This window comes from Patagioenas fasciata, chromosome 5 (assembly GCF_037038585.1).
Source record: "Patagioenas fasciata isolate bPatFas1 chromosome 5, bPatFas1.hap1, whole genome shotgun sequence".
Taxonomy (NCBI): domain Eukaryota; kingdom Metazoa; phylum Chordata; class Aves; order Columbiformes; family Columbidae; genus Patagioenas; species Patagioenas fasciata.
In genome coordinates, this window is record NC_092524.1 from 55,528,440 (window position 1) to 55,555,553 (window position 27,114).

Here is a 27,114-nt window from a genome sequence, read left to right on the forward strand (position 1 = left end):
TAAAAGTTGAGATTCTTCCCCCAAAATTAAAAGTAACTTTTTGGGTAGATGGGGAAACAATGCACTTTACAAATCTGCTGTGTTTACTGAGATCTTCTCTGCTAAAAAGTGAATATAGTTTCTGGGCATGAAAATGAATACATAGATAAAAATAATATATACTTTATATAGTATATATAATAATATTGAATAAATAAATAAAGTAAGAACAAAATGGTGATCTCTCCTGAAATGATATGTTTGAAGATTTTTTAGGGGGGAGGACAAGGACAAACCCAGAGATAACAGATTATATACAGGAAGCCTGTCCATTTATTTCAAAATCGGAGATTTTATAAAATAAAGTGGAACTATTCACTAGTAAATACTATTCATATTACAGCGTAACAGTTTCTAAAAACATCTACTTTTCTGGTGTACCAACTATACAGGATATTTTTTTCTCACAAAAGTTATCTTTGAGCAACAAGTGCAAACATTCAATACAAACCACTGATTGAAAGCATCCAGAAATGTATTTGAAAGTACACAAAAATGCGCCTCCTTCAGGGTATCTATCTTTTGCTGCCACTCAAATCCTCCCAGCATTTGTTCTCATTTAAATAGCCATCATTGGTCACCTCTTGCCAAAGGGCAGCATGTATTCTAAATATTACATTCCTTACTTACAAATTATTTCTTCAGGATAGAAGTCCCCCATTAACTCTTTAGCAAACTAGCTCTCTAGATTTCAAACTAGATTTCATTTTAAACTGGAGAACTTTAACAAGAAGGGTAAAATGCTTTCTTCAGCTTTTTGCACAGCAGAATACAATAGCACAAAGTGGTATGCCTACTAAAATATGTTTTGTTCAAGACAAAAGCAGAAGTTGAATTTTTCATTAGAATACAAATAGACTTATTTGACTTGTGTAAGTTATTTGGCATTAAAAAATAACTGCATTATTTCTCTCAAAAACTGAGCAGCATATAATTTGAAAGTTACTTGACTTAAATCAGACCAGTCATTTCCAAGTAAACACTGGTGATTTTCTTTTACAGTCTAGTAATGGCCATGGATCTGGACATCCCATATGAATTGGTCCTTGGACACAGAGCTAATCTATTCTGTGAATCAAAGATATTCCAGGAAGATTCAGTGAAACTACTGAAACTGCTTGGAGAATAAAATATTACCTGATCTGAATGCAGCAGTGAAGGCCAGGATCTAGCCTCTCTTGGAATGGTCAGTTTCTTACTGAGGTAAAATTAATTATTTTTATTGCCCTCTCTAGCCTCCTAATGAAGAAAGAAGTATATAAATCACCCTGGGGCCAATTTTATGTTCCAGAGAAACCTGGACATTCCCTTCATGGTGAGAAAATAACAGAGTTCTTGTTTTCCAATATCAGCAGTGGCAGCTGCCTGCAATCATCAAAAGTGCCACTGAGGTGGAAGGAAGTTTTGCACATCTCACGTTTAGAAGGGGAAAGAAATACTTTGATGTTCCACAATTTCAGTTAAGATAACCCTGAAATGGACATGGCACTTGAAAATAAAGGGGTTAATTTTTCACTCTTTGTGGTCTCTAGAGTTGTGTCAAACAATGGACAGAGTAAGCAAACTATCCCATTCGGAATATGACTTTTCCGTATCATTTAATGCGCATGTACCTCTCATCCTCCTGCAGGAACAGCTTCCCCTCTTAGGGCAGCGTGCATGGGAACAAGCCGTAACGCAAGTCCTGTCTAGATCCAGACCTGGAACGTGAACAATTTTAAGTTGGGCAGCTGTAAATCAGGGTTATCAGTGGTACGCCCAGGGGAAGAATTTTATTTACCTGACAAAAAACTGCACAATGTGGAAATACAAAAACTTTAAAGTGTTTTTTTTTTACCTCCATTCAGATCCACTACTTGGAAAACAGTGGGCAACCTGTTGTCAGGGCCAGAGCTTTTGGCTGTAGTGGTTTGGGAACTATCACAGCCACACTCCAGCCGGTAACCCCACGCTCATCTTCCAGCCATTTGTTTCCCGCCACTGTTCTCTTAATCAAAAATGGAAGTAGATGTTAAACTTTCCACAAGAAAGAGAGGATGTATCCTGCAGAATTTAGGCAAACAAGTACTATGCGTGCAGAGGGGTTACATGAAGTCAGTGGCATTGTTTCTGTACATTGAAATTGAGGGGATCCAGCGCTAATGGCTTCAGCTACCTCCTGGCTTATGTCATTAAAGTCAATTTAAGTTCCCTCAGGGCCAGATCCTGCAGCGTGTGCTTAGCACACAGATGTGCGGCACTGACTTCCACAGAAGTAGAGGAACTGAACACAACTGGATGGATGCATTCAGGTTTGCGCTTGGCAAGACGGGACTCCAAGTACTTAAAGCTGGCGCAAGTGATAATGCACTATTATCTTGTTAGGTGGCTGAATATGATACCATATACACTGGCCAAATTAATCTTTTAAAGCTTTGATTCTGTGGGGATTGGTGCAGAAAACGCTAAAAAACCCCACTGGGTATTTCATGGTACCCCCATAAACTCAGTGGCTCACTACTTGGATAAAGAACTTACAGTCATACTGAGCTGGAGTAAATGGACAATCTCCAGAAGATCTAGAGGATTTAAGTGTGTTTAGACACCAAATATCAACATGTAGAAATTACAGCCTCAGGAAGTTTTAATGGAAGAAAGTAGCTTAATCACTCAGTATATTTTGCAACGTTAGCCGAAAGTTTAACATCACAAAATGACATATTGCTATGCAGCTTTAAGAGTCACACAATTGTATTCAATCATTTCTCATGTTTTTCGAGTCTACTGTTCATGAAATCTCTTCTCCTGTTTGGAGTTTCCAGTTTTAAAATGGATGACATAACCAATGCATAGCTTAATGTTCATTCTCATGAATCATAATTAATAAATAGTGATATCACATACATAGAATTTTACAGGTACTCTTAAAATGGTTTTACAGTTCTATTAAATATATAGATAAAATAATCACTGCTATATAAAAAATCATTTTAAAACAGCTGAACTCTCAAGCTTTGCATAAAATTCTTTAGACACATTCATTACAATCTAGAAACTCAATAAAAATACATTTTAGAGCTCAATCCATCAAAAATATTCATGGCATTGAAAAGTGATTGTCATTTTTTTTCTGTAATCTGCTTTCCCTATATTTGCATTGATCATTTCCCACAATTTGGCAAAAGCTGTATTCAATTTGGTTTTTTGGTTATGTGATTGTTTAACTCATTTTGTCAACTCTTAGACATATGCCCCATAAATGTTTAGCAGGAATCTACTAGCATATCCTTCCTTGCACTTTCTATAAAATCACAATAAAACACTTTGCAGTTAAGTTACATGACTACAATAACATTGAACCATTCTGTTACAGTTGTCTCTCAGACTTTAATGATGCTTCTGTGAACATCAAACATCCTTTGTCCAGTAATCCTCAAACACTTCCCAACACTCAGACTTCACAATACTCTGCTACCCACACAACTCAACATTGGGTTCTAGAAACAGTCTCAACAGATCAGTACCCTTCTACTGCTAAATCAAAGTACCAAATGTGGTCAGTTTGAGATTAGCACTTTTTAAAAACCCAAGCAAAAATTCAGGAAAAACTTCTTTATTCAGACAGTGCACATATTTGTTGGAAAATGGATAAATGAGATATTTTCCACCAGCCTCTAAAACCTCTGCTACCTCAAGCCAGTTGTTTAGCCAGCAAGTTAAAACAGGCTTTGCCATAGCGAATGCTTTACAATCAGACTTTTAGCTTCTAAGCTAAGAATAGGACACAAAGTCCAGCAACAAGCCATGTTTTCAGAATGGGGCACTTGCATTGAGGCATTGGATTTTGCACAGTGGAAGAAGAGATGCAGGCTGACTAAGCAATTGAAGTGGAGGAAGCTGCTGGCTATGCAGATGTCATTTTTTTGCAGTTCTGAGTAATGGCAAAAATCCTGAATAGTTCAGTCTCTTTTCATGCACAGTTGACTACACCAGTAAAATCACTTAACTCTTTACCCTGGATCTTCTTACCCATGGCAGGGCTAAGGTAAGACTACTTCTGTTACAGCAAAAAACAAATGAACAAACAAACCCAAATACAGAAAGCAACTTAATACCAAGTATCATGGACTAATCTCGGGGGCAGGGGAGTTCACCTGTTTTGCAGAGAAGAAGCAATGTCCCATCTCTTCACAGGATAGGCTGGAAAGCGTACTTCAGTTTAAACATCAGGTGGGATGATGGAGACAATTGCTGGATGCTGTTTGACATGTAAACTGCACATTTAATTCACTGTTTCAATCACTGTTCATCAGTGGGAGGCAAGAGAGCAAGCCCTGGCTTCTCCCCCTCTTGGAAGAAAATACTGTGTAATGAAACTGCCAGCATCAGTGCATTCCCATTCACTTTTCCATTCTTTAAGGATGTCAGTTGTTTAGATGAGACAACCAAAGACCCCCTCATTCTGATTAGTTTTCTTGGGAGAAAGGCGAGAAGACAAGAAGGGGGCTTATTTTGTTTGATTAAACTTTGCTAGCTGTAAAGTTCTATGAAGAGACTGAATTCAACTCCAAATAATCTCTGCTGAAGACTAAGAAACATGGAAGAACCAGAGAATAAGGTACAAAGGCTGAGAAAAAGTTGTCATAAACCAAAGTAGCCTGTGAAGGCTGGCAGACAATGAAGAGTTGTCAACACTTTTCTTCCAAAAAAATGTACATTGCTACTTGCTGCTATTAAATAGCTGCCATGCCCTAGCCTGGTATTCACTGGTTTTCAAGATGAGGATATAAAGTTTCTTGCACTAATTTTTATTCTTTCAGAGAAAAAGCACCAGCTCTTCAATGGTATATGTTTTCTTTTGGAAAAAAGTATCACTGTCTTCACCGACAAGCACAAATACGTTCATGCATCACAAAATCAAATGATTCAAAATGCTGAACGTTTTCATCAGCAAGATGGAAAACTGTCTTTTTTTACTTATGTTGATTTACACTGAATTAAGTTGGGAAGTTTGGATCTGTTCCTCACGAAGAACAAAGGGTCGTATTTTTAGATTCACAGGGTGAATCCAGCTCTAGTCAACAGTGACAGGACAGAAAAGATTTCAGCATTCTGTTGACTGAAATAGATTCAGATTTTTATCTTCAATGTTTAAGATCTCCTGCCATGCACTGCTGCTATTGAATTTTAACTGCAGCTCTGAAGAAAAATCCCAGGGAGACATAAAATTTATAAAGAAGAGTGAAGTGTGATGGACGGTTAGGATTAGCCCAGTAGATGACATGACTGAAAACAGGTTTTAAATACCTGCAAACAAATTACTGTATATTCAGATGTGTCCTGACACCAGGTACCATTAGTTCAGCTGAAAACTAAGCCAGGACAGAGATAAACCTTATTCTAAAACAACATATGTAAAGCTTATAGCCACATATTGTAAGGATCACTCCATGTAAATTATTGAACCCCTCATTTATGAAGAACATTACAGTCAACCTTGTGAATTTTCAAGTGGGAGCAGCAACATCAACATCATCTCATAAAGCATACTGTGAAACTAAAACTGTGCCGATAAAAAAGAGTGACTTCACCGAAAGTCACATAGAGAAAAGTTACTGCTATTCAATTTAATTTGAAGCCCTCTCTTTTGTCCTGTAATGCATGGGAACACCTCCTCTGGCAAAAATCCTAAATCAAGTATCCTAAAGGGATCCCCAGTGTGGACAAAACATTACAAGATGCAGAAGTGGCTCAACTGTGTCTATGGACAAGCCATGAGAGTCTCTTTGGTTGCACTAAGAAGTCAATACCAGCTGTCAATGTTTCTCTGTATTTAGTTTTCCATCTGTCATCTCTTTCTTTATTGATTTGGGCACTTAAGGGATATTGCTAATCCTTTTACCATGCCCTTGTGCCTTTAGAGTAGCCTCAGCAAATTAAGTTACCTATTATATTTTGTATCTTCAAAAAAGAGAAATCTTCACATCATCTGCTAAGTAAAAGCAATGGAAAAAAGGAAGCAGAAGCAGCCTCAGAAACACTGATGTACCAAAACTAAAACAATGTTATCTAAGGGTCCTCAACTTCTATTCAAAGATGGTGACCATCAGTAACATAGACAAAGTGTATTTCTTCAGGTATTCTCTACAGAAGTTTCTGGTCTAAGATTTCTCATGTATTCCTTCGTAAGAAGCAGCTAGCATGTATGTTCTTCACACTTCTCCGCATCCAATTTATTCCTATGAATTAAATATAACAAAAGGTGCAGGATAAAAATTAATTTAAAACCTAAAAAAAAAAACCTCCCCTACCCAAATAAACCCTCAAACTGATTTTGTTTCTCCACTGGATTGCCACTGGAATTGTGATCAGTTCCTGAGGTCAGCATGTTCCACCACCTGCCACTCTGCTCTGCCTCCAACTCTCTCAAAGAATTTCATGGGAAATGTGTAAAAGCATTTCCAGTCTTGCCATTGCATCCCTCTTCCACAGCTGTCAGGCCCTACATAAGTAAATGAAGCCAGAAGAATTATTTTTGAAGACTAGAGCTCTGAATTGTTCATATTTCTACTGATAATTAATTATCTGGTTTTATTTAGCGTCTTATAAAGCAAGGCACAAATGTACAAAATCGCATCTACTAAATCAGGTAATTTTTATATATATTTACACAATTACCGTAATATAAAATGTGCTTAGACATTGCCATAGCACAACAGTAGAGGAATTGAGGACAACCTGATAATAAACACAAATACCAGGTCCTATTAATATATTTCTGTTTGTGCTTCACCTGAAGGAACATATTCATATGAAGATACACAAAGCAATCCAGCCCTCGTCCTTTATTTTTCCACACGTCACAGAGATCAAACTTTGTTGCTAAGAAGCTGTGGAAGGAGTAAAAGGCAGTAGACCAGAACCCAGAAGAAAATGATGAAGTAGAAAATATCTGGCTGCTCAGCCATCGTAATCGCATGAGTTGGTGCTGGAGTCTCACTTGCTTCCAAATCCTTTTTCTTCCTGAAAACAGGAGAGAATTTGGTAAGAGACAGGAAAAAGAATTAATATATACTGTAATTAATATACACTGTTAATATATACTGTAAAGATCAGAGGGCAGACTAAAAGCACTTTAAGGAACCATTTCAATCTGGTCAGTTGGAGTCCAAGCTAGATTAGGAGTTGCATAATGGAATTCAGCAGGTGTTCCCTTAGAAGCCAAGGTACAAGCAATTCATCCTCTGAAAATTCTGGGACAAATTTTCAGGTAGTTTAAATAGCTGCCATTACAGTACAGTCCTTTGATCTAAGGTGATTTCCACTAGTCAAATTGATGCCCTTTTATATTCAGAACAGTAAACATAGCTCTGGGCACCAGATATCACGCTTTCACAATTTTACTTATGCAATGTATCTGACTTGATATACTTTCCACAAATCATCTGCTTTAAAAGTTTCTCATGTCAGACACCAGAAAATTGAACAGTAAAAGCTCACAAGTTCCACAGACCAACTAGCAGTTGGGGTTTTGTAGGACAACCCCAAAATTCCAACTTTCCAAAATTCCAAAGCCTGATGGACTCTGCCAGCAGCACTGAGCATTCACAAAGACAAGAAAAGGTCTTATTTTAAAAAGGCACAAGACGGTACAGTCATTTCATAATTTTAAAATACTATACAAATCACCTTCTGGTATATTTTTTTATATCTGCTTTTGGAGAAAACTGGGGTTTATCCTATTTTAATGAGTCTTTTTTCTGGCTTGGGGCATCCTACTTGCTCAGATATTATACTGGATATATACCTATTACACAAAACTTGCCCAATATCATCAGTCTGCAAACAGGCATAACTGTGAGAGCTATTCATGTATTTTTTTAACAGAAGCATGAGATGAGGACACTGCATCCCAATAGTATTTTGTGTGTTTTCTGCATTTAAACGCAACCATCGTTTTAACTAGAAGTTCTGGGAGGTACTATTCAATATCAACTGAGAGAAAAAAACTAAAGCAATCCTTGCTATAGATACAGACACCCTAATGCCAAAGGGATACACACTCTGGGTTCAGGATCTATCACCCTAAGTCTAAATTAAACACACATACAAATTATAAAAACTCACGGGTGCTCTAACAGAGGCCAGAACTTCACTGAAGTATTGTCTTTCCCTAGCACTGACTACAATAAATATTGTCCTGTCAGTCTTCCAAACCTGGAAAGAGTCATCACTGCCAGAGGGCCTCATATTTGAAGTCCTCCCAATCTTTTCTTGGCTGAAATATCCACCATGTGGGGAAAGTGCTCACAATCTTGCTTTGACAGTTGAATCTTTCCTCTCAAGGGCAAGATGAAGCAATAAAGAACTATTCTATAGAATCGCTGATGCATTTTGGTTGGAAGAGACCCTCAGGATCACTGAGTCCAACCATAACCTAACCTAACTCTTGCACTAAACCATGTCCCTAAGAACCTCGTCTAAACGCCTTTTAAACACCTCCGGGGATGGTGACTCCTATCTTAGACCTATGGGAAATACGGACTTGCAGCTATTACACAAGACATCCAATCAGTGTCTACCATTACAGTTAATTTTCATTTCCCTTTGTAACATTGTTAGAAGTAGCTAGGAGTTACTAATTCCTTGCAAAAGGCTTTGTCTGAGTAAGTATGACTCACCTGATGATTGATGGATTTTCACTTGTATCTGTCATCTTCTGCTTGTTTACACCACAGATTTCCTTAAACAAACCAGGAATAGATTATATAAGAAAAAAAACAATTCAGCATTTTGAAAATATCGTAATTGTGTGGGTATTTTATCCAGAGTATGTCTAACATTTGCTCAAATAAAATGAAAGTGTACTTATAAATTTATTCCCTGCCAGCACATCCACAACTGCAGTCTGGTGTGCACACAGAAGAAGAAAAAACACTGTGAAATGGGATTTTTTTGCTTTCAACTCCTGTTATTCAGTTGAATAAAGCTCCCCTTTTTCATATGTATTTCTAGTAGCTCTGACAGTGTTGCAAAACTAAAGCATCTGTGTGAAACCTCCCTTTCATTGAACATTAGTGGCAGCATTTCTTTAAAACTTTGAGACAGTCAGAATTTTATTTTGTGCTGAAAAGAGCCATATTCCTATCTTTGCTCAATGAGCCCTGATTGCTGATCACGTCCATTCCTTCAGACTCAAAAAATAAAAATCCAGAGCTCAGTTGTATAGTGTGCTCCCAAGAAACCAGTATGAATTACATCTGCCATTAAGGATGCAGTTTCACATTACAAGTAAAATTCTTTCAGGGTTAGCTGCTGCTATGGAGATAATACACAGCTACTATGAAGGACAGGGAAAGAACTGGTGCAGTTCAAGAGACACCCAGCATGTTTGCAGGGACACCAACATACAAAGAGAGAATGCACAAACTAAAAGGCACTGGAGCAGCACATAAAGGGACCTTCAAAGAAGCAAAATATTGCAGCTCTACACTTATGGCAAAGTTAAGCCTGAAAGTTACAATAGATTTAATTGTAGTACTAGGCACCCCGTGGTTTCTTCAGAGTTCAATAAGGTTTAGTTCCATGTATTTAGGAGAGTCGAGTAAAGCTTTTCAGCTATGCCTGGTTTTGGCACTAAAATTATTAGAAGTCACAGGGCTTTTGTATTATCACAGAGCGTTATTTATACCGGAGAGCCTTTTACAGTATGTGAAGTTTTGGAGTTTAAGAGAAATAGAGAAACAGAGATAAGTAAATTTCCACATACTTACCTCCTCAGAAGGATTAGGAGATCTTTTTCGGAGGCAAATGTTGGAATCACTTTCACTGGTTCTGAAGTGTATGTAAAAGCAAAGTGTTAAAATTAATAAAGCTAAGTTTTGGGTTAATTTCAAAGAGAGCCACTGAAATTGCGCATGCTACTTTTAAGCTATGCAAAACCACACGTGTTGCATGTGTTATAATGTGGATCTGCTGAGGGGAACTAGAGAATTTTTTTTGTCTCCTTTTGCTTTGCTTCCACATGTGGTCTTTGCTTTTTTTCATTCAACTGCCTTTACGTCGACCCATGAATTTTTCATCTTATCTTCTGCCCCCATCCTGTTGAGGACAGGGAGTGAGAGAGTGGCTTGGTGGACACATGGCGGGCAGCCAAGGTCACCCTACCAAGTTCTGGTTCACTTGTTCACAGACAGAAAAAAAGGCCAACTAATACCTACTGGAGTGAAGCAATGTCAGGCTTCCACATAGTGTCGCAATGCACACGGACTATTTAATCTATATTACAAAACACTTTTTCTGTTGGAAAAAAACAGTTATAACACTGCCATGTTCAAAATGCACTGGGGTTTTAGTTGGGGTTTGTGTAGCAAAGTTTGTACAGCAACATCAAATCAAGTCCCATTGGCACAGAATCACTCGACATGTTTCAGAGAAACACAGGAAGAAGCCAATGAGTCCCAGTACACTGCTCCTAAAAGAAGTCTACAAGAAACATCCAGTGGACAGACACCTTCAATAGACCAGGCATTCATGCCAGTTCGGTGTATTTAAGACAAAGTTAATGTGAAATACCTGGTAAACTCCTGACAATCAGCCATTTCTTCCAGTTTATCTTGTGATGGAATAGTTGTGGCAACGTCTGAGATCTGCAGGTCTTCTGCTTTGATAATATTTTTCTCTTCTTCCTCCCTATTACTATTTTTTTCTTGTCTCTTTATGGTTTTTGATAAATCCTCCAGATCTTTTTCTATGGCCTGTGGAAATTAAGAAACATTTTGCATTAGATGACAAGACTGATTCCCCACCCTTCAAATATCTTAGTAGTACAGCCTACTCAGATGCTAATTTGCATGTAGTATGAGATTGAAAGTCTTGCTAAAGAGAAAAAAAACCAATTAATTTACTGAAAATCATTTTGGATACATTGAGTATCATGAGTTCAACATACATACAATTAGTTGTCAGTTCTTTTTATATAAAAAGAAGGCAAGACATGACATGGCTCCTTGAAGTAATGCGCTAAGACTGTTTTTAATCTACCCCCAATTAGCCTTTGAAGCTAACAGCAAATTGACTTCAATGCTCTAGTAAATGTCAGGACCAAAACATGTTTAAGCAACTTGTCTAAGCAACGGGTAGAGTAACATTAAATGGACGCTCATTCTTGAAAAACACTGTCTAAAATTACTGCACTGTAAAACATCTAAGACAATTCAAAATCAGTGTCTGCAAGAAGAGATGCCGTAGGAAATTTCCTAAATCAAATACTCAGAATAATTACCAAAAATCCCCCATCTTTCAGTGTAGACGAGCCTTCATTTTATCCACATAACTTATCCTACTCAAATTGGTGTAAGTTTTTGCAGGCAAACTTATTTGCATTCATAAAAAAATTACCTTTGCCTGTATCCTTTCTACATCAGCAGTACTGCTTTCTGTTCTTCTCATTAAAAATTGTTAAAAATACCCTCTGTGATAATATTTTATGTCTAGGGATTATACAGGAGCCTCAAACTACTTTAAAACACAATCAGAATTCACATTTGTGCAATAGTATTAATATTAGGGCTTATTCTCTCTTTTAATGTCAGATCGTTTCAGGGATCTGCAATTCCTTTCATTCCAGTAGAGGGCTGTGGCAAACAGTGTTATGGGACAGGAAACAAAATGCATTTTATATATTTTTCCAAAACACTGCAAAATGAAAGCAAATGAAAACCATCGAGGTCAGATCATAGTCCCCCAAATATAGACAAAAAAAATGCTGGCAAAAAAAAATAAAATACCTCAGGATGTTGTGGTATAGTGGAATCTTCATGGTTGGTGGCCTTTTTGTCATCTTTTTCAATTTCTAATTCTTCTCCTTCTAGTAATGGCACTTCTTTTTCATCAGAAGAATTCATGGGACTGTTAATATCTGTTGTTTCCTCCTCACTGTTCTCAGTATCTACTTCTGATGGAGGGACACTCAGCTTATTCCCCAAGTCTGGCTCTGGAGCATCTTCCTTGTAGTACTGTTCTGGTGAGCCCTTCTCCTGGAAAACTTCTGTCACTGCTTCAGAAGCAGCTTTGTCATTTCCAGTATCATAATCTTCAATACAAGGCTCAAGGTAAGCGTTCAAAACGGCTGATATGGGAACATTATAATGTGGATAATAAAAGAGATCGTGGGGTATAACAGACACTTTTGAAGAACTGGGTAGCACTTCAGGTGAAGACTCAGCTTCATCGCAGCTGTCTGGGTCCTCTGAATTTTTAGGTACATCTGAGAGAGAGTCATCAGATATTTCATGCTCTGTAAGTAGTTCTTGGCTTTTGAGATTAGAATCATTCAGTGAACAATGGTTAGTTTCTATTGTCTCAAAGCCAGGTGATTGCTTTGTGTGTTCATTTTGTGGACTTTTCAGTATTTCCTCATTTAGAAGGTGAAGGACATACTTATGAGTATCTTCTTGTTTTGAGGTATCTTCTGGTAAAATAATTGAAGTCTGGGGTTTGCTCTCTTCTATTTTATTTATAGATTCATCTGTAAGTATGCCTGAAGTCCAGGATAATGGACTCAAAGAAGAAGTATTGGCTGAAAGGCTCTTAGTTTCATTGTCATATTCAGTAGAGGTTTCTTTAGTTAATTCTTCAGAGTAGTCTTCAAAAGAGTCAACAGAATTTTTCTGATCTGTCAAAACAGCTGGAGAAAGGTCCTTGTTCTGTTTCAGTGGATCATCAGATATGCCCCCTTCACCTAAAATGAATTTGTCGCTTAGAACCTCCCAAGAGGAACTGGATTCAAAACTGGTAGATCCTGTAATTCTCAGTGAGGTAGGCCTCTGAGGCTCCTCTTCAGAGCCTTCCTGTGAATCACCGAACACTTGACTCAATTTCCCATTACACTTTTCAGGAACCGTTTCTGATGGGATTCTCTCAGGGGTGTCATGTATGTGAACCTTTGGAGGAGCAGGATGACTCCTTTCATGATTAACAGTATACATGTTTTCTTCACTTTTACTTAAAATCAAGATTTTGCTTTCCTTTTCTAAAGGTGTGTCTTTGATGTGTACATATGTGGACTCAATTGGAAGCTCCTTATCAGGATCTGTAAAGTCTTCCTGTAAGTGATGATACACCATTAAAAGACAAATCATACCTCAGATACCATTTTACTTTTCCCAAACACTACAGAAAGAATAACTACCTAGCCCATCAGCCCATTACCTTGTGAATGGCCAATTAATGACTCACTTATTTTCAAAGCAGGGAAACCAATTTGGCAAGTCAAGTGACTTGAACAAAGCTGCATGTCAAGAAGCCACTTGTACAGGAAGATTAGAATGCAGACAAGCCTACTTCTCAGTTATTAATATATTCATCTCTCCCTGTTGCACCTGTGGATGCAACTGACTTGGCTTTTTCACACAATCACAAACCCTGGGAATAAAATAAATCTAATAAGTCTAATAAATCCACTGTGAAATATATTAATATACTAGATTATTTCATTCCAACAGACTGTATTCAAAAAAAAATAAAAGTAGGCTTCTTTTTGTCCATTAAAATGCCCATGAGTCTTAATGCCAACAAATCTTACTGCGCATATAATCTAATAACAATAATTACACTATTATAATAATTTTAATTCCAGTGACTTTAGTAATGCACACCAATTTTGTAAGCTACAAAATACATATCAACTGGAACCTTCAGTCAAGAAATGAAAGGAAATGCCTTTTATGTAGGAACCATCATTTATGTGCATATACTCCAGCACAAAAACTTATCCAGATACTTAAGGGACACCGAGTCCCTTGGGGACCCTTTGAAATCAAAAAGACTATGTTGAACTAGGTTTGTCTGGAACTACAAGCAGCCTCCAGAACAGTTTTCCAGCTTCTGCAGATCATTTCTGCAGATCTTGGGACTTCCCATGTTCCTCAAGTTTCCTGTCTCCTTTAATTTCTCTGTAAGTTTATCCTCTGTTTCTCCAAACGTCCTTTGTCAATCCCTGACAGAGTCAGTCTCTGCTTGCTCCTCTATTATTTTATTTTTGATAAAGACTGCATTAAAGTCCTGGTCCTTTAAGCTGCAATTTATTTCATGCTTACAATGAGTGCTTTCGACTGCTGCATTCACAAGATTCAGCCTCTGGTATTTTGTGTCTGATACCTGCCAAATACAGGTTGATTGTGGCCCTCAAACTTGAGAAGTCAAAATGCAATTCAAAGTCCAATGAATCATCACAGATGAAGGGATAAATTTCAGCCTTACTTAAGACTAATAGAGCAAAGTAGTACACCCCTATGTAGGCGGTTCTAACCTCTGGAAGTTCTAATTCGATGTAAATGTTTAAAAGCACAGTTCTACCTAAAACATTTTAACGATTGCCAATGAAAGCCTATTTGACTGGATTTAACAAAAATGTGAAAAATTACATCTGAGTTTGTGGTTTATTTTAAATAGCTTAGAAAGAAACGCAGAGGATAAATACAGCAATATTTTACTTTATCAACTACACCAAAGTAGACTAAAAAAATGACGTGACGTAGGAGTAAACACATACCCCTTCCAGCTCCGGAAAGTGTTCCAGAAATTGCGCCACGTATGTCACAATTGACTGTTCATCGGGGGATTCCACCATGATATCTAGAGAGACAGACACAAGCGGCTTGAGTACACATGGCTTTAAAACACACTTGCAGAGGACAGATCGTCAGACATTTATCCTCCCTTTATGATACGACAAATGACAGCTACAAAAGCTTTTCTTTTTCTGACAGATAAGAGAAATACTTTTCCCTGTTGATGGTACTTGCAAGAGTTCTCAACATCTTATTTTGTCCTGTTTTCAAATACATACTAAATCCTGGTCAGGGTCCCTTTTCATCCACCTTCATATTGTCATTCATGTTGTTGTCACTAGACAGTGATCTTGTTGAATGACTGCTCAGAGGTTTATTTTTAGCAGGATGTCCCAGTAGTCTAACAGGTGACCCATGGAAGTACAAATAGTCAATCTGTGTTTTCAATCAGAAAATCAAGGCCTAACACCTCTCTAGAAGAGTTGGGTAAAAAACACTGCAAGAAGCAGCTCCATTTATATACATATATGCTTATGTTTACATATATTTATATATATGTGTGTTTATATATGCATTGTAAAAGAAAAACTGGGAGATGCAAATACATTCAAATAGGCATCTACACATTTTCATGGCAGACTCGCATACATCATCCTGGAGTGAAACTTAGTCTCTGCAGACTGTAGACATTACGAAATGGAGCTACTGCATTGAGACACCTCTCAGCACAACAGGGTAGTGATTAATGCCAGCTAGTAATGCAGATGTCACATAGCATCTAAATGTTAACCAGGAGCAATGGTAAGATCTCTGCCCCAAGGAGCTTACAAGTATGACTGGAAGCATACGGCTACAAACCAGTGACCAATTCGTTTCTATTTTTCTTATCAGTCAGCCCAACACACTGATCACATCAACAGCCTAATCACTGGGATGTTTTTGGAAGGTATCATAATGCAATATTCATGAATTCATTATAGCTTGAATGTTACCCAACAAAGTTGATGTAGGCGTCTTACCTTCTGGTTCTAGGAGCCGAGGAACACCCAGCTTATTTTGTGCTATGCTGAAAGCATCCTCCAGGTTTTCTCGAGATGATTTCTCCAGTGCTTGCTTCATATCTATCAAAGTAGAGTCTATTGCTTTTATGATAGCTAAGAAAGCGAGGCCACTCCTCCAACTGCTGGCAAAGTCTTGAACTGCAACACCATACCTGAACAGAATTACATACAGTTTACATGAGTGGTTGTGTTACAAAATCCAAAGTAAAGACATCATCATTTTCAAAGACTCCTGAAAGTTAACAGTAAGGTTGCTGTGTTGCACAAGTCACATTTGAGATCTTCCTGGATTTCAAAATGCACAAAATACATCCATAAAGCAGAATTCACAAACTAGATTGCTGTGGCTAACAGCTGACATCAACCTGCTTGTAGGAAGTAGTTAGTAAAAACAAAGCCCTCAAGAACTCAGCGACCACATTTAACACTCACAAAAACAAATGTCTCTGAGATTCCTGTTTCTGTTGCTCTCCAGCATTTTAATGCCATAGCTTGGGAAGACTGCCAACACTTAAGTATTTAAAAACATAAGCACAAACGATTCACAGCCGGTGTACTTGGCCTTCTATAGCAGAAAATTGTGTATCGCCAAATGCAAATGGTGTCAGTATATGTATAAACCACAAGTGTGTTAGATGCCTAAAGTTTTGGAGGAAAAAACAGCCATCAAACTTGCAATGAAACACAGACCCATAATAGAAAATTCTGCACAGGCTTATAACGATGTTGTTATGTTTTTAATAGTGCAGTTGCAAGAACAATTTTCTCCTATTAGATGTTTTCAATTTGTACTCTTTGACTGGACTGAAAAGTTTACGGCCTTTACTTCTCTCGTCCTCACTTTCCTTGTATCACCTCCCTGTTAATGACAATATCAGCACTATTTTGGGACTACAGCTGTGCTTCCTCTACGGTCTGCACTGGCAGCAGTGAACTGCAGAACTCAATGGGACAAGTTTATCTGCACAACAAGCACCCTTAGCTTCACTGGAGACAACGATGGGATGATGTAGCCCACAGGACCAAGTTATTTAAGATGCAAATTGGTGTCTTCAACACTAAGCACAGAACATTTGTGTTCACAGGCAGATTTGGACATATAAATCCATCAATAGACAAAAATGCCAAACATTCAGCTCTCCAACTGGTGTAAGTATGTTTGACCCATACCCTCTTGAAAACTCTCTGACAGTCATCACTTCAGATAACAATTTACGTAAAATACACTCCAAGCATTTACATGTGCACTACACATCTTACACTGAAGTTTTTTAACCTGACAGTAACTCTGCCAGGTTAAAACATTACCAGGCAAAATGCTTTGGCAAAAGACCTGTTTTTTTATTAAAGAGGAGAGAGAGGTGTTGAGCAACAGAAATGGACCTAAATGTTACACGTTTGTGCGAAGTGACTTAAGATTCACCTCCCTCCCCTCATTAAATCTGAGGAAGAGGGACTCTGACAGGGGCTCTGTCCTTCAAGGCACTCTGCAGCACACAGAGAAGCTCCCACATGGCTTCTGCTTGATTTAAAAGGCTGTTGCTAAAGCCTTTCAATATATTTATTTTTTCAGTTCACCCGTTGCTTATGCCTACCCTTTAATTAGCATGATATATCAAACAGACTGCACATAAGCCAGGGGGTCAGGGGAGGAGGGAATGACCCTGTTTTCAACAGTGCCAAGCAGATTAGCGCAAGTTAACATTTAACACTCAAATCATGAAGCCAGCGATGCAGACGGCTTCAAGGTCAGACAGCCGCTGTAGCCACATGGCCATAGTGACAAAAGCCCAGCAGAGACCTTGTGCCTGCAAACTTCAAAAGCAGAAGCATCCACAGCACATGATAATACACAAGCAGGGTGGGAGAGTGAAGAGAGTCAGCTTCAAAAGTGCGGGTGGCAAAACATGGTTTTCCACGAGTTAGCTTACTTTCTGGTTTTCCTCTGAACCCAGATTAAAAGGGCTCTGATGGCTTTCCGCTGGTCCTTCACGGTAATCGACATGTTCCTCTCCACGCTGGGAGTGCTGGGGTGGGACGTGTCTGACTCGGGACCGCTGGGACCAGAGGACAGGCTGGAGGAGGAGGAGTTCCTGTTGAGGTTGCCTGTCAGCTCCTTAATCTGTAATAAAAGGTGGAACATGCAGTGTTCCATGTAACATGCAGAACTCAGTGCTTGTGTTCTCTCAGACTTTAAAGATAACTGCGCTGTAACTGAATTTTAAGAGGTAATTAATTTTAGGCCCGTCCATTATAATTCCCGACTTGTATTGCACGGGTGTGACAGGCAGCAGCAGCCCAGTGGCGACCCCAGGAAACAGGTAGGGTAAGGTGTCGATTCAGGCTGAACTGAGCAAATTCATGTTAAACAAAAAGAAAAGATACATGTCCTTGAAAGACAAGTCAGTTTAACTGAAATTGTTCTTTCTCTTCACAGGACTTGCCTGAGTTTAAATATTTTCAGTCAAGACCTGCAGCAGCACTCCTGTCCTGGTCAGCATTGGTATTTGAGTCCAGGTTATCCACCCTGCTGCTCTTCGGTCCTTCGTTCCCACTGCTGCCGGGCTGACAGGTTCTGTCACAGCATCTCTGCCTACAAGTCCATCTGGCCAGGCTGGTGCTGTGCACCACTGCTCAGTGTGATTAGCTCAGCCAGGGACAGCATCACCAGCCCAACTTCGAGATTAGTTTTTAAACCTATAGCCGTTTTTGAAACGAGCTCAAGAGAATGAAAGAGCCTCCCAGTCTTACGAGAGCTGCAGAACCCTCCCTCCATCTCTCTCTGTTCATTAGAATTTGGTATTGTCTAGACGTGCATTTTCAAAATATGTGTAGATTAGGGAGCAGTTTTAAACTAAGCCTGGACTAAATCAATTTTCAGGTTCAAAACAGTTTTATCAGTTCCAGGCCCTTCAAGATCTTTCATTTGGCCCTCTACATCAGTTGTGAATTTTTGCCCTGTTGAGTAAGTCTCTGGAGATCAGTGATTCTACATGGAATTTCCCACCACACTGGATCAAATCCAGAAAGGCGACTGAAAATAAACTGTGACCTGGAACCAAACCCAAGATGTTGATTCACATCCAAGGAATCTGGAGTAGAACCCTGAGAAGGCACAGGAGAGAAGGGAAAGTAGTAATCTGAAGCTCTAATTTCGATCCAAGTCAAACGAGGGCTTAAATTGTCTTCTATTTATGCCAAAATAGGTCCAATGAAGTAAAATGAAAGCAGCTGCATAGCTGCATGTATAAAATTAGCGTATATTAGGAGGGAAAAGATCAGGTTTAGCATGTTTAATTATGCTCTTTAGGTTTAAAAATCAGCATTCAGCTGGAATAGATTGATACCATGAAGATTGTTCACTTATGATTAAAGTATTCAGGTTTTATTACCTGAAAAAACAAGATTATATTCCATATTAGTCCAAGTACCAGAGAGGAATTTCCATCTGCTATTTCTGCTGCATCGATGCTAACAAGCTTTACCTGTAGAAGAGATAATAAATTCAGAGCTGAGCTCAAAGAAGCAAGATAAATGCAAACAATGCACTGAGACTAGGGGACATGTCCAGAACACTTCTGCTACTGATTGGCCAGCCAAAAAGCAAGACTCAAATCTTTTGTTAATGATAATTTGGCCCTGATCACAACCACCCTGCTCATGGAACTCGTTTCAAGCCTCCAGCACAGTCTGCAGAACACAAGTGAGCCTGGTTCTACATCTCCAAAACCACAAATATATTTCCTCCATACAAAAATAAAACAAGATAATGCTCCCTCCACTGGATCGTATTCTCAAAGAGTAGAGTCAATTCTCATACAAAAAATTAAAATCCTAATAAGATCTGCTTACTTCTGTTTTGCTATGCACCTCTTTCCTCCTTGCTTATCTCACCTCACACAGCTTGCCACAGAGTTCTGATTAAATCATTTAGCAAAGGATAGGGTTGCCTAATCCAGGCAAACTCTAGACTTTCCCACACTGAGGTTTCTTCCACCTGATAACATCAGGATGTTATTCTCCTAGACAACACAGACTTGGTTTTGGCAAAGGTCATGGAGGAGGGAGGAAGCAAGGAAGCTGCCAGCACTGCACAGGGCACTCAGAGCAATTTAAAGCCCAGTATACAGCCCATTTATCACTGAGAAATCCTGTACATGATGAATTATTTAGCACTGCTTTACCCTGCTGCCCCAGTTCCACGGAAGCGTTTGCTGACGGGTTCCACCCACTGTGGCTTAATATCTAACCCTGAAGCTCTTGGCAGCCAAGGCATTTTGCCAACACTTTCATCACCACCCTTCACTAACCGGTTTGGTTAAACTGAAAAAAGGAAAGCAAAGTAACTTTTTATCTAGTGGTTCGCACAACAGTTTTCAATCTTAGCGAGAAGACACCTCTAGCTGTCGTATTTCAAGCCTCGAATTTCTTGCCAGCTCCAAGGTATTTGGCATGGGAAAACCATTAAGACATTGTACATTTTAAAAGCAGTTTCTCCAAAACGCGGAGCAAGTGGCATTTATCATTAGACTGCTCTCGGTGTCAGCTCTGTCCTGCTAGTGCTGCTTATGTTTGTCACCCAGCACAGCAGAGATAACCAGCTAGAAGATACCGGCTGCTTATTCATAAGGAAACAACAAATCCATAGAAAAGTAGGTGTTGTAGCACTACTAATAAAAAGGCCACCTGTGTCCAAAGCTCCCCGTGCCTGGCCTTGCTCACTGAGGTTCTAGGTTGTACCATAGTGAGCTCCTAGCAATCAGATACGCTTCAGCTACAGCCCTGCAGTACGCTGGTATCAACAGAGAGAAAAAAACTTCATCTGCCAGTAGGTCTTAGCTGGATTTGGGTAGAAACCACCAACTGGGAAACTGTTAAGAAATCTGAGAACTTGCAAAATATTTTGTAGCAGTTCTAAAGCAGGACAGGTAGACATACACATTTAGGGCCAGAGCAGCCCTACTGGTGGAGTTGCCAAAAGGAGACTGGGAACACCTGGAAGTTATTGGACAACTTGACCTTTCACATCCCTGTCTTGGGGAAAAAGACGAAGGAGGTTAAACCTCCCACATCTATCAGGTTGTAAGAGATCTGCTAAGGTCTCACATCATGCTCATTCCTGCGCTGGGGTTGCAGGGACTCTCCTACACAGCTCACACTGATGCTGGATCTCTGAAGCCAGAGGGAAATTCATTGCAGGTAAGCAGCAAAGTGGCATCAGTTACTGTTGTGCCATTCCATGCCAGACAGGGTTTTGCCCCTGTGCACACACCAGATCCCTCCTCACCCATGAAGTTTAAACTCTATAGAATACTTGCATCTGGGAGTCAACAGGATCATCAATTACACTTTCTTCCCAGAGAGTATACTGGGGAAGTTGCAAAACTTTATTGCAGATACTAGATAAAAGGATCTTTCAGTACTGCAAGAATGCTGCAGTCTTTTGTGGGACATGGTCTGATATTAGTTTTCTCTTTCTGAGAGATCTGGGTATGCCAGGTGTATGAGCTGTGATATGGCTGCGACTTCTCTTGATACCATTGCTTCCCAACACTTTTCAAGAGGCAGAGGGTTTTCAAGACAGAGGTGGCATACACAGGGCTTTGGAATAAAGCCCTAATAGGAGAAATCAAAAAAGAAAAACAGGATTGAACCATTTCAGGCTACAGGGTCTGATTTTGCTTGGTCTCTTACAACTTGAGGAATGGATGTTGCAGTAGTGCCACACTGACTATGAGGGAAGCTATGTCCTTGTAAGGTTTTGTTTCCTGGAATTACGCATTTATGTCATGTTCCCAGATTTAATTTTCTCTTGCCAGATCAGCTGCTGCAGTAGTTTACTGGATAAATACATGATTTGTAATACTTAAAGTATTTCTGATGAAAGAAGGTCATCTACCTTCAGCATAACTGAAGTAATGCCACTAAGGTATAGTTCATAAAGATTACTTGCATTTCTTTTTTATTTTCTTTTAATATTGGGTTCCTGATCCTATGATCCTGTTGAACTTTTACATTATAAAATGAACAAATAATCCTTGTTTTAGACTCCATAGGTGTTCTTGTGCTTTTCAGCCTTGCTGCTAAGTCACAGAGCCTTTAAGCAGTGCGTTGCTCTTATGTACATGCAGCGCGTCAGACTAAACACAATTACAACAATTACAATTTGCAATATACATCAAGAGAAGGTATTCAGACCAGCCTTTGAAAATACTCACATTACTGTCCTCCAAGAACTTAAGTGCTTTGGCTATGTTGTTCAAACGAAAAATGCGATGAGTTGAAGATTTGTATTCGTGCATCTAGAAAAAATAAGAGACATGCTGTTTTCAAAAATGGTCCAATTATTCACCACTTCATACAAAGCTTAAAAAACCTACAGATAGAGAGGCAAAATAAAGCTAAGGAAATCTTGCCATCTTTTCTGATTAGTACAGTGTTCCAGCTACATGATCTGCCCTCGCTGTAGCAAAACAGGGTTCACAACCAGCTTTCCTGCTCTCCAGATGTTATCACTGTCTTGGACCTGCCACGTTGATTATTTGTGTAATCACTCCCCAACCACATTCAGTCACAGGATCAAATTTACCTGAAAATGTGTAATAATAGATTTTTTTCTTCCCTTGAATTAAATTAAATAATCCTAATTAGGACGCATGAGCAGTTTCCATAGCAGGCACAGGCAGGTGGGAGGCAGAAGCTTTCATCTGGACAGAAATGAAACAGATCTGTTGCATGCCTGTCTCCCCTCAATGCCACTTTGGCACACTGCTTTTATCACATGTGAGCCCAAACACTCAACTGCCAGCACAAGAAGTTCAGCCAGTTGATCTCTCCTTCCTCATCCTCCTCCCTGAACTGCCAGGGCACACCCGGGGTTTGCCATGATGGGTTTTCCCCTTTCCAGACTGGCTCTCACTGCAATCTGTGTGAATGCACACAGAGACACTGCTGCTGCTGCTGCTACAGCTCCCCAAAACTGCAAGAATGTTAAAAACACAGGCGGTTCTGAGTGTGTGACCACCGTGGCCATTCATGCTGCAGCATGGAGATGGTTCTGTCACTGCAGAGCATCACCAGGTGACTGCGAGTGTGTCTGCGGTGGTGAAATGGCTGCAGAACAGGTCTCTCCTCTTATCCAAGTGCGACACCCACATAGAAGAGCATCCTTGCTGACAAGATTGATGTAGAAAGAAAACATTAAATCAACTGTAATTTCTCATTTATATTTGCACTGGGTGTTTCCATTTCTGGTAACTGGAACTTTACACAGCTTTTACAAACAAAAGAAGGGAGAAATAGATTCTGATAAGTGAAACTTTGCACTTCTGATTTAGGCCATCAGTAAGACTAATGAAACCTAAACCAGGATACCAGACCTAAACTCGCAACTACAGCCACCGTCAGCAGACCTATTAAGTGTCATAATGATCTTAGACATGTAGAAACATTATTTATGGATTAAAAAATAATACTGCAAATGTATATTTTATTGGTAATGTGACTTGGGTGATCTCCAAACAGAATATGTGAGCATTAATGTATTGAAATGTTAAAAAACCTGAGGGGTAAGAACACTTACACTGACCACACACCATTTACAGCTCATTGTTGTGTATTTCCTTGAAATCTAAGTTACAACTCAGGACACCAGCCTGTAACATAAGGAAATCACAACAAAGTTGCTGTCATGCTCATTACTACACTCAAGACACAGGACCAAATTCACCATACTCTCTGGATGTCCATACATTGTTGCTCGTAACATTACAGAGCTCCATACCTATGGAGGTTTCTCCCTCTTGTATACATACCAGCTTTTGTCCTGACAGGACTTCCAGCAAGGCCATCAAGATTTTGCCATCTTGTATATCAACAAACAAGTCCTTCACTTTCAGAGGAGGCTTGCACTGTGAAGAAAAGAAACCAGGTACCTTCTAAAGAGTACTGCTTGGTACATCACCATGATTTCAGAGAGTAAGAAGGAGAATTTGACAAGACAGATACTAGAAATAATTCTAAGCCTGCAGGAAGGGCGGACTATTCTTCACATTGGTGGCAATTCCGTCCTAGGAGTGTCTGAGCTGATACTGAGATTTAGTGCTCATGTAATTGAGATCAGACAATGACTTATTCTAGATTTCCCACACCAGAATCTCACCCTAATGACTCTGCCTAGGAAGTGACCACCCAAGGGCTGGGTGCTGATCTCTCAGTCTAAGACAATTCCAGCAGAAGCGAATCTCACTTTTTGCTGAAATAAGCCTGAGACCAAGCCGACCACAATGTCCTGTCTCTCTGTAAAGTTTCTGGTGGTGCCATTCTGTTCCCCAGTATTTTCTAAGTACTTTAAATAGCAGCTTCTTGTATTGTGTCTCTCTCTTCTCAGCAAACTCCTCCAAAGAGATCTATCTCCTTGCTTCACTGAGGTGTCTGATGATGTGTGTGATATGAGGCACACGGCCAAGTCGGCTCAGCCCTTAGGGGCAGTCTCGGCTGCTGCAATTATGCTCTGTTCAGTTGTCACTCACTCACGTGTCCCCGAAGAGCCTAATCTTTTTATCTTTGGTTGTGCAATGCACTACTGCTCAGTTAAGCACTGCTTCTGGTGAACTGGGACCATACATTTTCTTTACTAGTCTTCAGTCAAGAGTACTAAACAATGCTCCACATGGAAAGAAAGCAAAGTACTGTTCATTTCAAAATTAAATTACCTACCTGAAAGCCTCAAACCCAAACCTTTTTTATTCTTTCAGTATGTAAGACAAGAACAACCAGAACTCAGATGTAGACTGCTCCCTATTACCCTGTGACCAGCAAAGCCAGATCCTCTCAAAAGATGACCCAAATGGGATGGTCTGCTCCAAAAGGGGACACACCACACCATAACTAGCCTGAAGAAGTACAAGAAGAGGACTTCACTGCTGCCATAAAAGAAAGAAGCTACTCTGCAAGAAGTGCTGCTTTTTTGAGGATAAAAGCAGAAGCCACCTTCCTCAGTGGATGTCCTCAGGGAATTAGAGAATGTCCACCTGTAATTAGAGAGAGCTTTAGGGAAGCTCTCACTATTTACACGGATATGTTTATTATGCCTCTTCCAGGAAAAACATAAATACAGCAGCAGACAATTTTTTTTTGGTGAATTAGGGAGGAAAAAAATGTGTATGCACTCCAGAGAAAACAGTTCTACCTGCCCACAGTTTCTAAGACTTCATATTCTCAGCACAGCAGAATTAACAGCACCCTACAGCCTTTTGCATGATCTAATTCCTTCTGTAAATCAAAGACCTTCTCCACAGTCACATATTTGACAATCACTTTACCAAAACTGCAGTTAGTTTCAAGCCCTAGAGTCTGATTCACAAAGGAATTGCCTAACACTGTCTTTGTTCTGAGGGATCTTTGGGAGCAATTGCTAGTCAAAACACTTCCAACTAGCCTTACACTGCTTTTCCAGTGAGATTTAAGTGTCCCTTTATTCCTTCAGCAACACTCACTGCAGAGTAGTGAACTTAAGCAACTACACATGTCATGCCTTTCTTCTAAAACCCCTTTACTATGTCTGACATTCGATCACCTCCCAAGAACGACATGAGCTAGACTGAGAGCCATCTTGTAGCTCAAACTTAGTCCCAGTCTGTACTTTATGAAATTTAGCCACAGGTACTAAAAGCACTGTGAAGCTCAAACTCCAGTCTGAGTTAGGACTTTGTCTAGATCAGGAATCTGATCTCATTCCTTGATCCTTCACTAAGCACTGCTGCTGTCTCAGTATTTTTTTTGTCTTTTCATCCTCAACAGCAGGGAAATCATCTGGATGGCAGACTACTCAGGAGAGTTAGTACTTGTCTACTATCAATAATAACAATAAATTCGGTTTAATAGACATATTATGGTGTGATAAAAGAACAATTACATCTTTAAAATATGAAGTGATGTCCAAAAGTTAGTTCTGTCATAGAAGTAGATATGTAAAGATCCCATCATAGAGCACCCCCCCTGACATGACTGACACAGAAGTAATGTTGCCCATCTGCAGATCTGGGATGAAGCCAGGTCCTGAAGAACATCTGTCTTTGGCCATGATGCCTCAGATGTTCAAACTTCCAGTCCAGGGAAGAACACAAACATTGTCACCTCAGAGCAGCCTAAACCACATTTGATTTTATGTGGGTATGTTCTGTGGGAAAATTCTAGCCTCGTGGTAACAGTCACTAGTACTGAAGACTTAAATGCACCTGAGATGAACTAAAGCCAGCCAAGTACTTGTTGCACCTGAAAAGCAATTTTCATTTACCCAAAAACATGCTTTCGGTTTCCCCTCATTCTCCTCCAGGCCTCCCCATATGCACAAAAGTCAACTTTGCTTCCAAATTCTAACTATTTGAAAGGGAATTAACTGCATTCTGTCTACTGTTGTGCTCTTGTATCTCAATATCAAGACTGTCAGTCTTACCTTCCCCAAATGTAGGTTTATCCATCTGGTAAAGGTCCTCTTCTGTACATTTTCCCGTTCCACTAGAAATATCAAAAACAAAAAACAGCACTTAAGTTTCCAGAAGAGGGGAAGCTGGTAGGAAATTTCAAAAAGTGATGTGCCAAAAAGCTGGAATTCATGAGAGGCCTGTAAATAAAATAAATATGTTCCAAATCAGCAGACATAAGGTTGAGCTGTGGTGTTTCATTCAGTTTCTTTGCCCAGACATGAGCTATATACTTGTAGATGTGTTCTAAAGAACACAGGAAGAAGTCTCTCTTAGTTTTGCAATCTTCAGTGTAGCTTTTGAGAGGTGGATATTTACAAGTTGTGCACAGCTGCCCAGTGATGTCTGAGCAGCTAGCTTGACCCTTCTATGTCAATTTATAGGATTATTGCTCTGACACCCTCATGCAAATTGGGCTGGCGTGGATTCCAATGTACTTACTTGCATGCACAAGGAACAGGAGGACTGCATTAGCCAGCACAACAATTCTGTCTTCATTCTTATGAATGGAAAAGCCTCATCAAATCTCATCTTCCCAAACCCTTAACTAGTGCACTTAAAATGAAAATTCCAAGTCCCTACACTGAAGAATGATTTTATTTATACTGCAATAAGATGAAGAGTGCTTGATCCTTGCCAGAAGTGCTGCATGCTGGGTGCTGTACAAACAGTTCTTGGGCTGGTTGAGGAGTTTTTAATCACATCAGCCATTTCCAGAATCCATTTCCACAGTGAACTACACCAGAAGTGTAAGAGGGGATTCCTGTTACTGACCAGCTTTCATTTACTTTCTAATACAAAAAAGTAAACCATATATTTAATATAAATGAAGTAGACTGACAAAATAATATTTCACTTTAGAGACAATTATTCTCAAGCGGTTCTCAAATTTCACTTGAATTAAGGAAATCTGGCAATTTATGAAGAAGAAAACATTAAAACTCGTTATATGCTGTATTTCAATTTACTCATAGAGCA

The 27,114-nt window shown here is 39.4% G+C and overlaps 1 protein-coding gene across 1 annotated transcript in view; it reads right to left on the reverse strand.

Annotated features, from left to right (window-relative positions):
- Window positions 1-289: 289 nt before the first annotated feature.
- Window positions 290-27,114, reverse strand: part of CLMN (calmin) — a 77,432-nt gene continuing 50,607 nt past the window's right edge. Inside the window, exons 2-13 of the mRNA XM_065839504.2 lie at window positions 26,109-26,170; window positions 23,467-23,562; window positions 21,871-21,954; window positions 19,045-19,137; window positions 17,584-17,774; window positions 15,611-15,804; window positions 14,573-14,655; window positions 11,808-13,124; window positions 10,594-10,775; window positions 9,792-9,852; window positions 8,700-8,761; window positions 290-7,041 (exon numbers count right to left, since the gene is read on the reverse strand). Coding sequence (XP_065695576.1) covers window positions 6,888-7,041; window positions 8,700-8,761; window positions 9,792-9,852; window positions 10,594-10,775; window positions 11,808-13,124; window positions 14,573-14,655; window positions 15,611-15,804; window positions 17,584-17,774; window positions 19,045-19,137; window positions 21,871-21,954; window positions 23,467-23,562; window positions 26,109-26,170 — 2,579 coding nt within the window. The 3' untranslated portion in view covers window positions 290-6,887. The remainder of the gene's footprint in view (window positions 7,042-8,699; window positions 8,762-9,791; window positions 9,853-10,593; window positions 10,776-11,807; window positions 13,125-14,572; window positions 14,656-15,610; window positions 15,805-17,583; window positions 17,775-19,044; window positions 19,138-21,870; window positions 21,955-23,466; window positions 23,563-26,108; window positions 26,171-27,114) is intronic.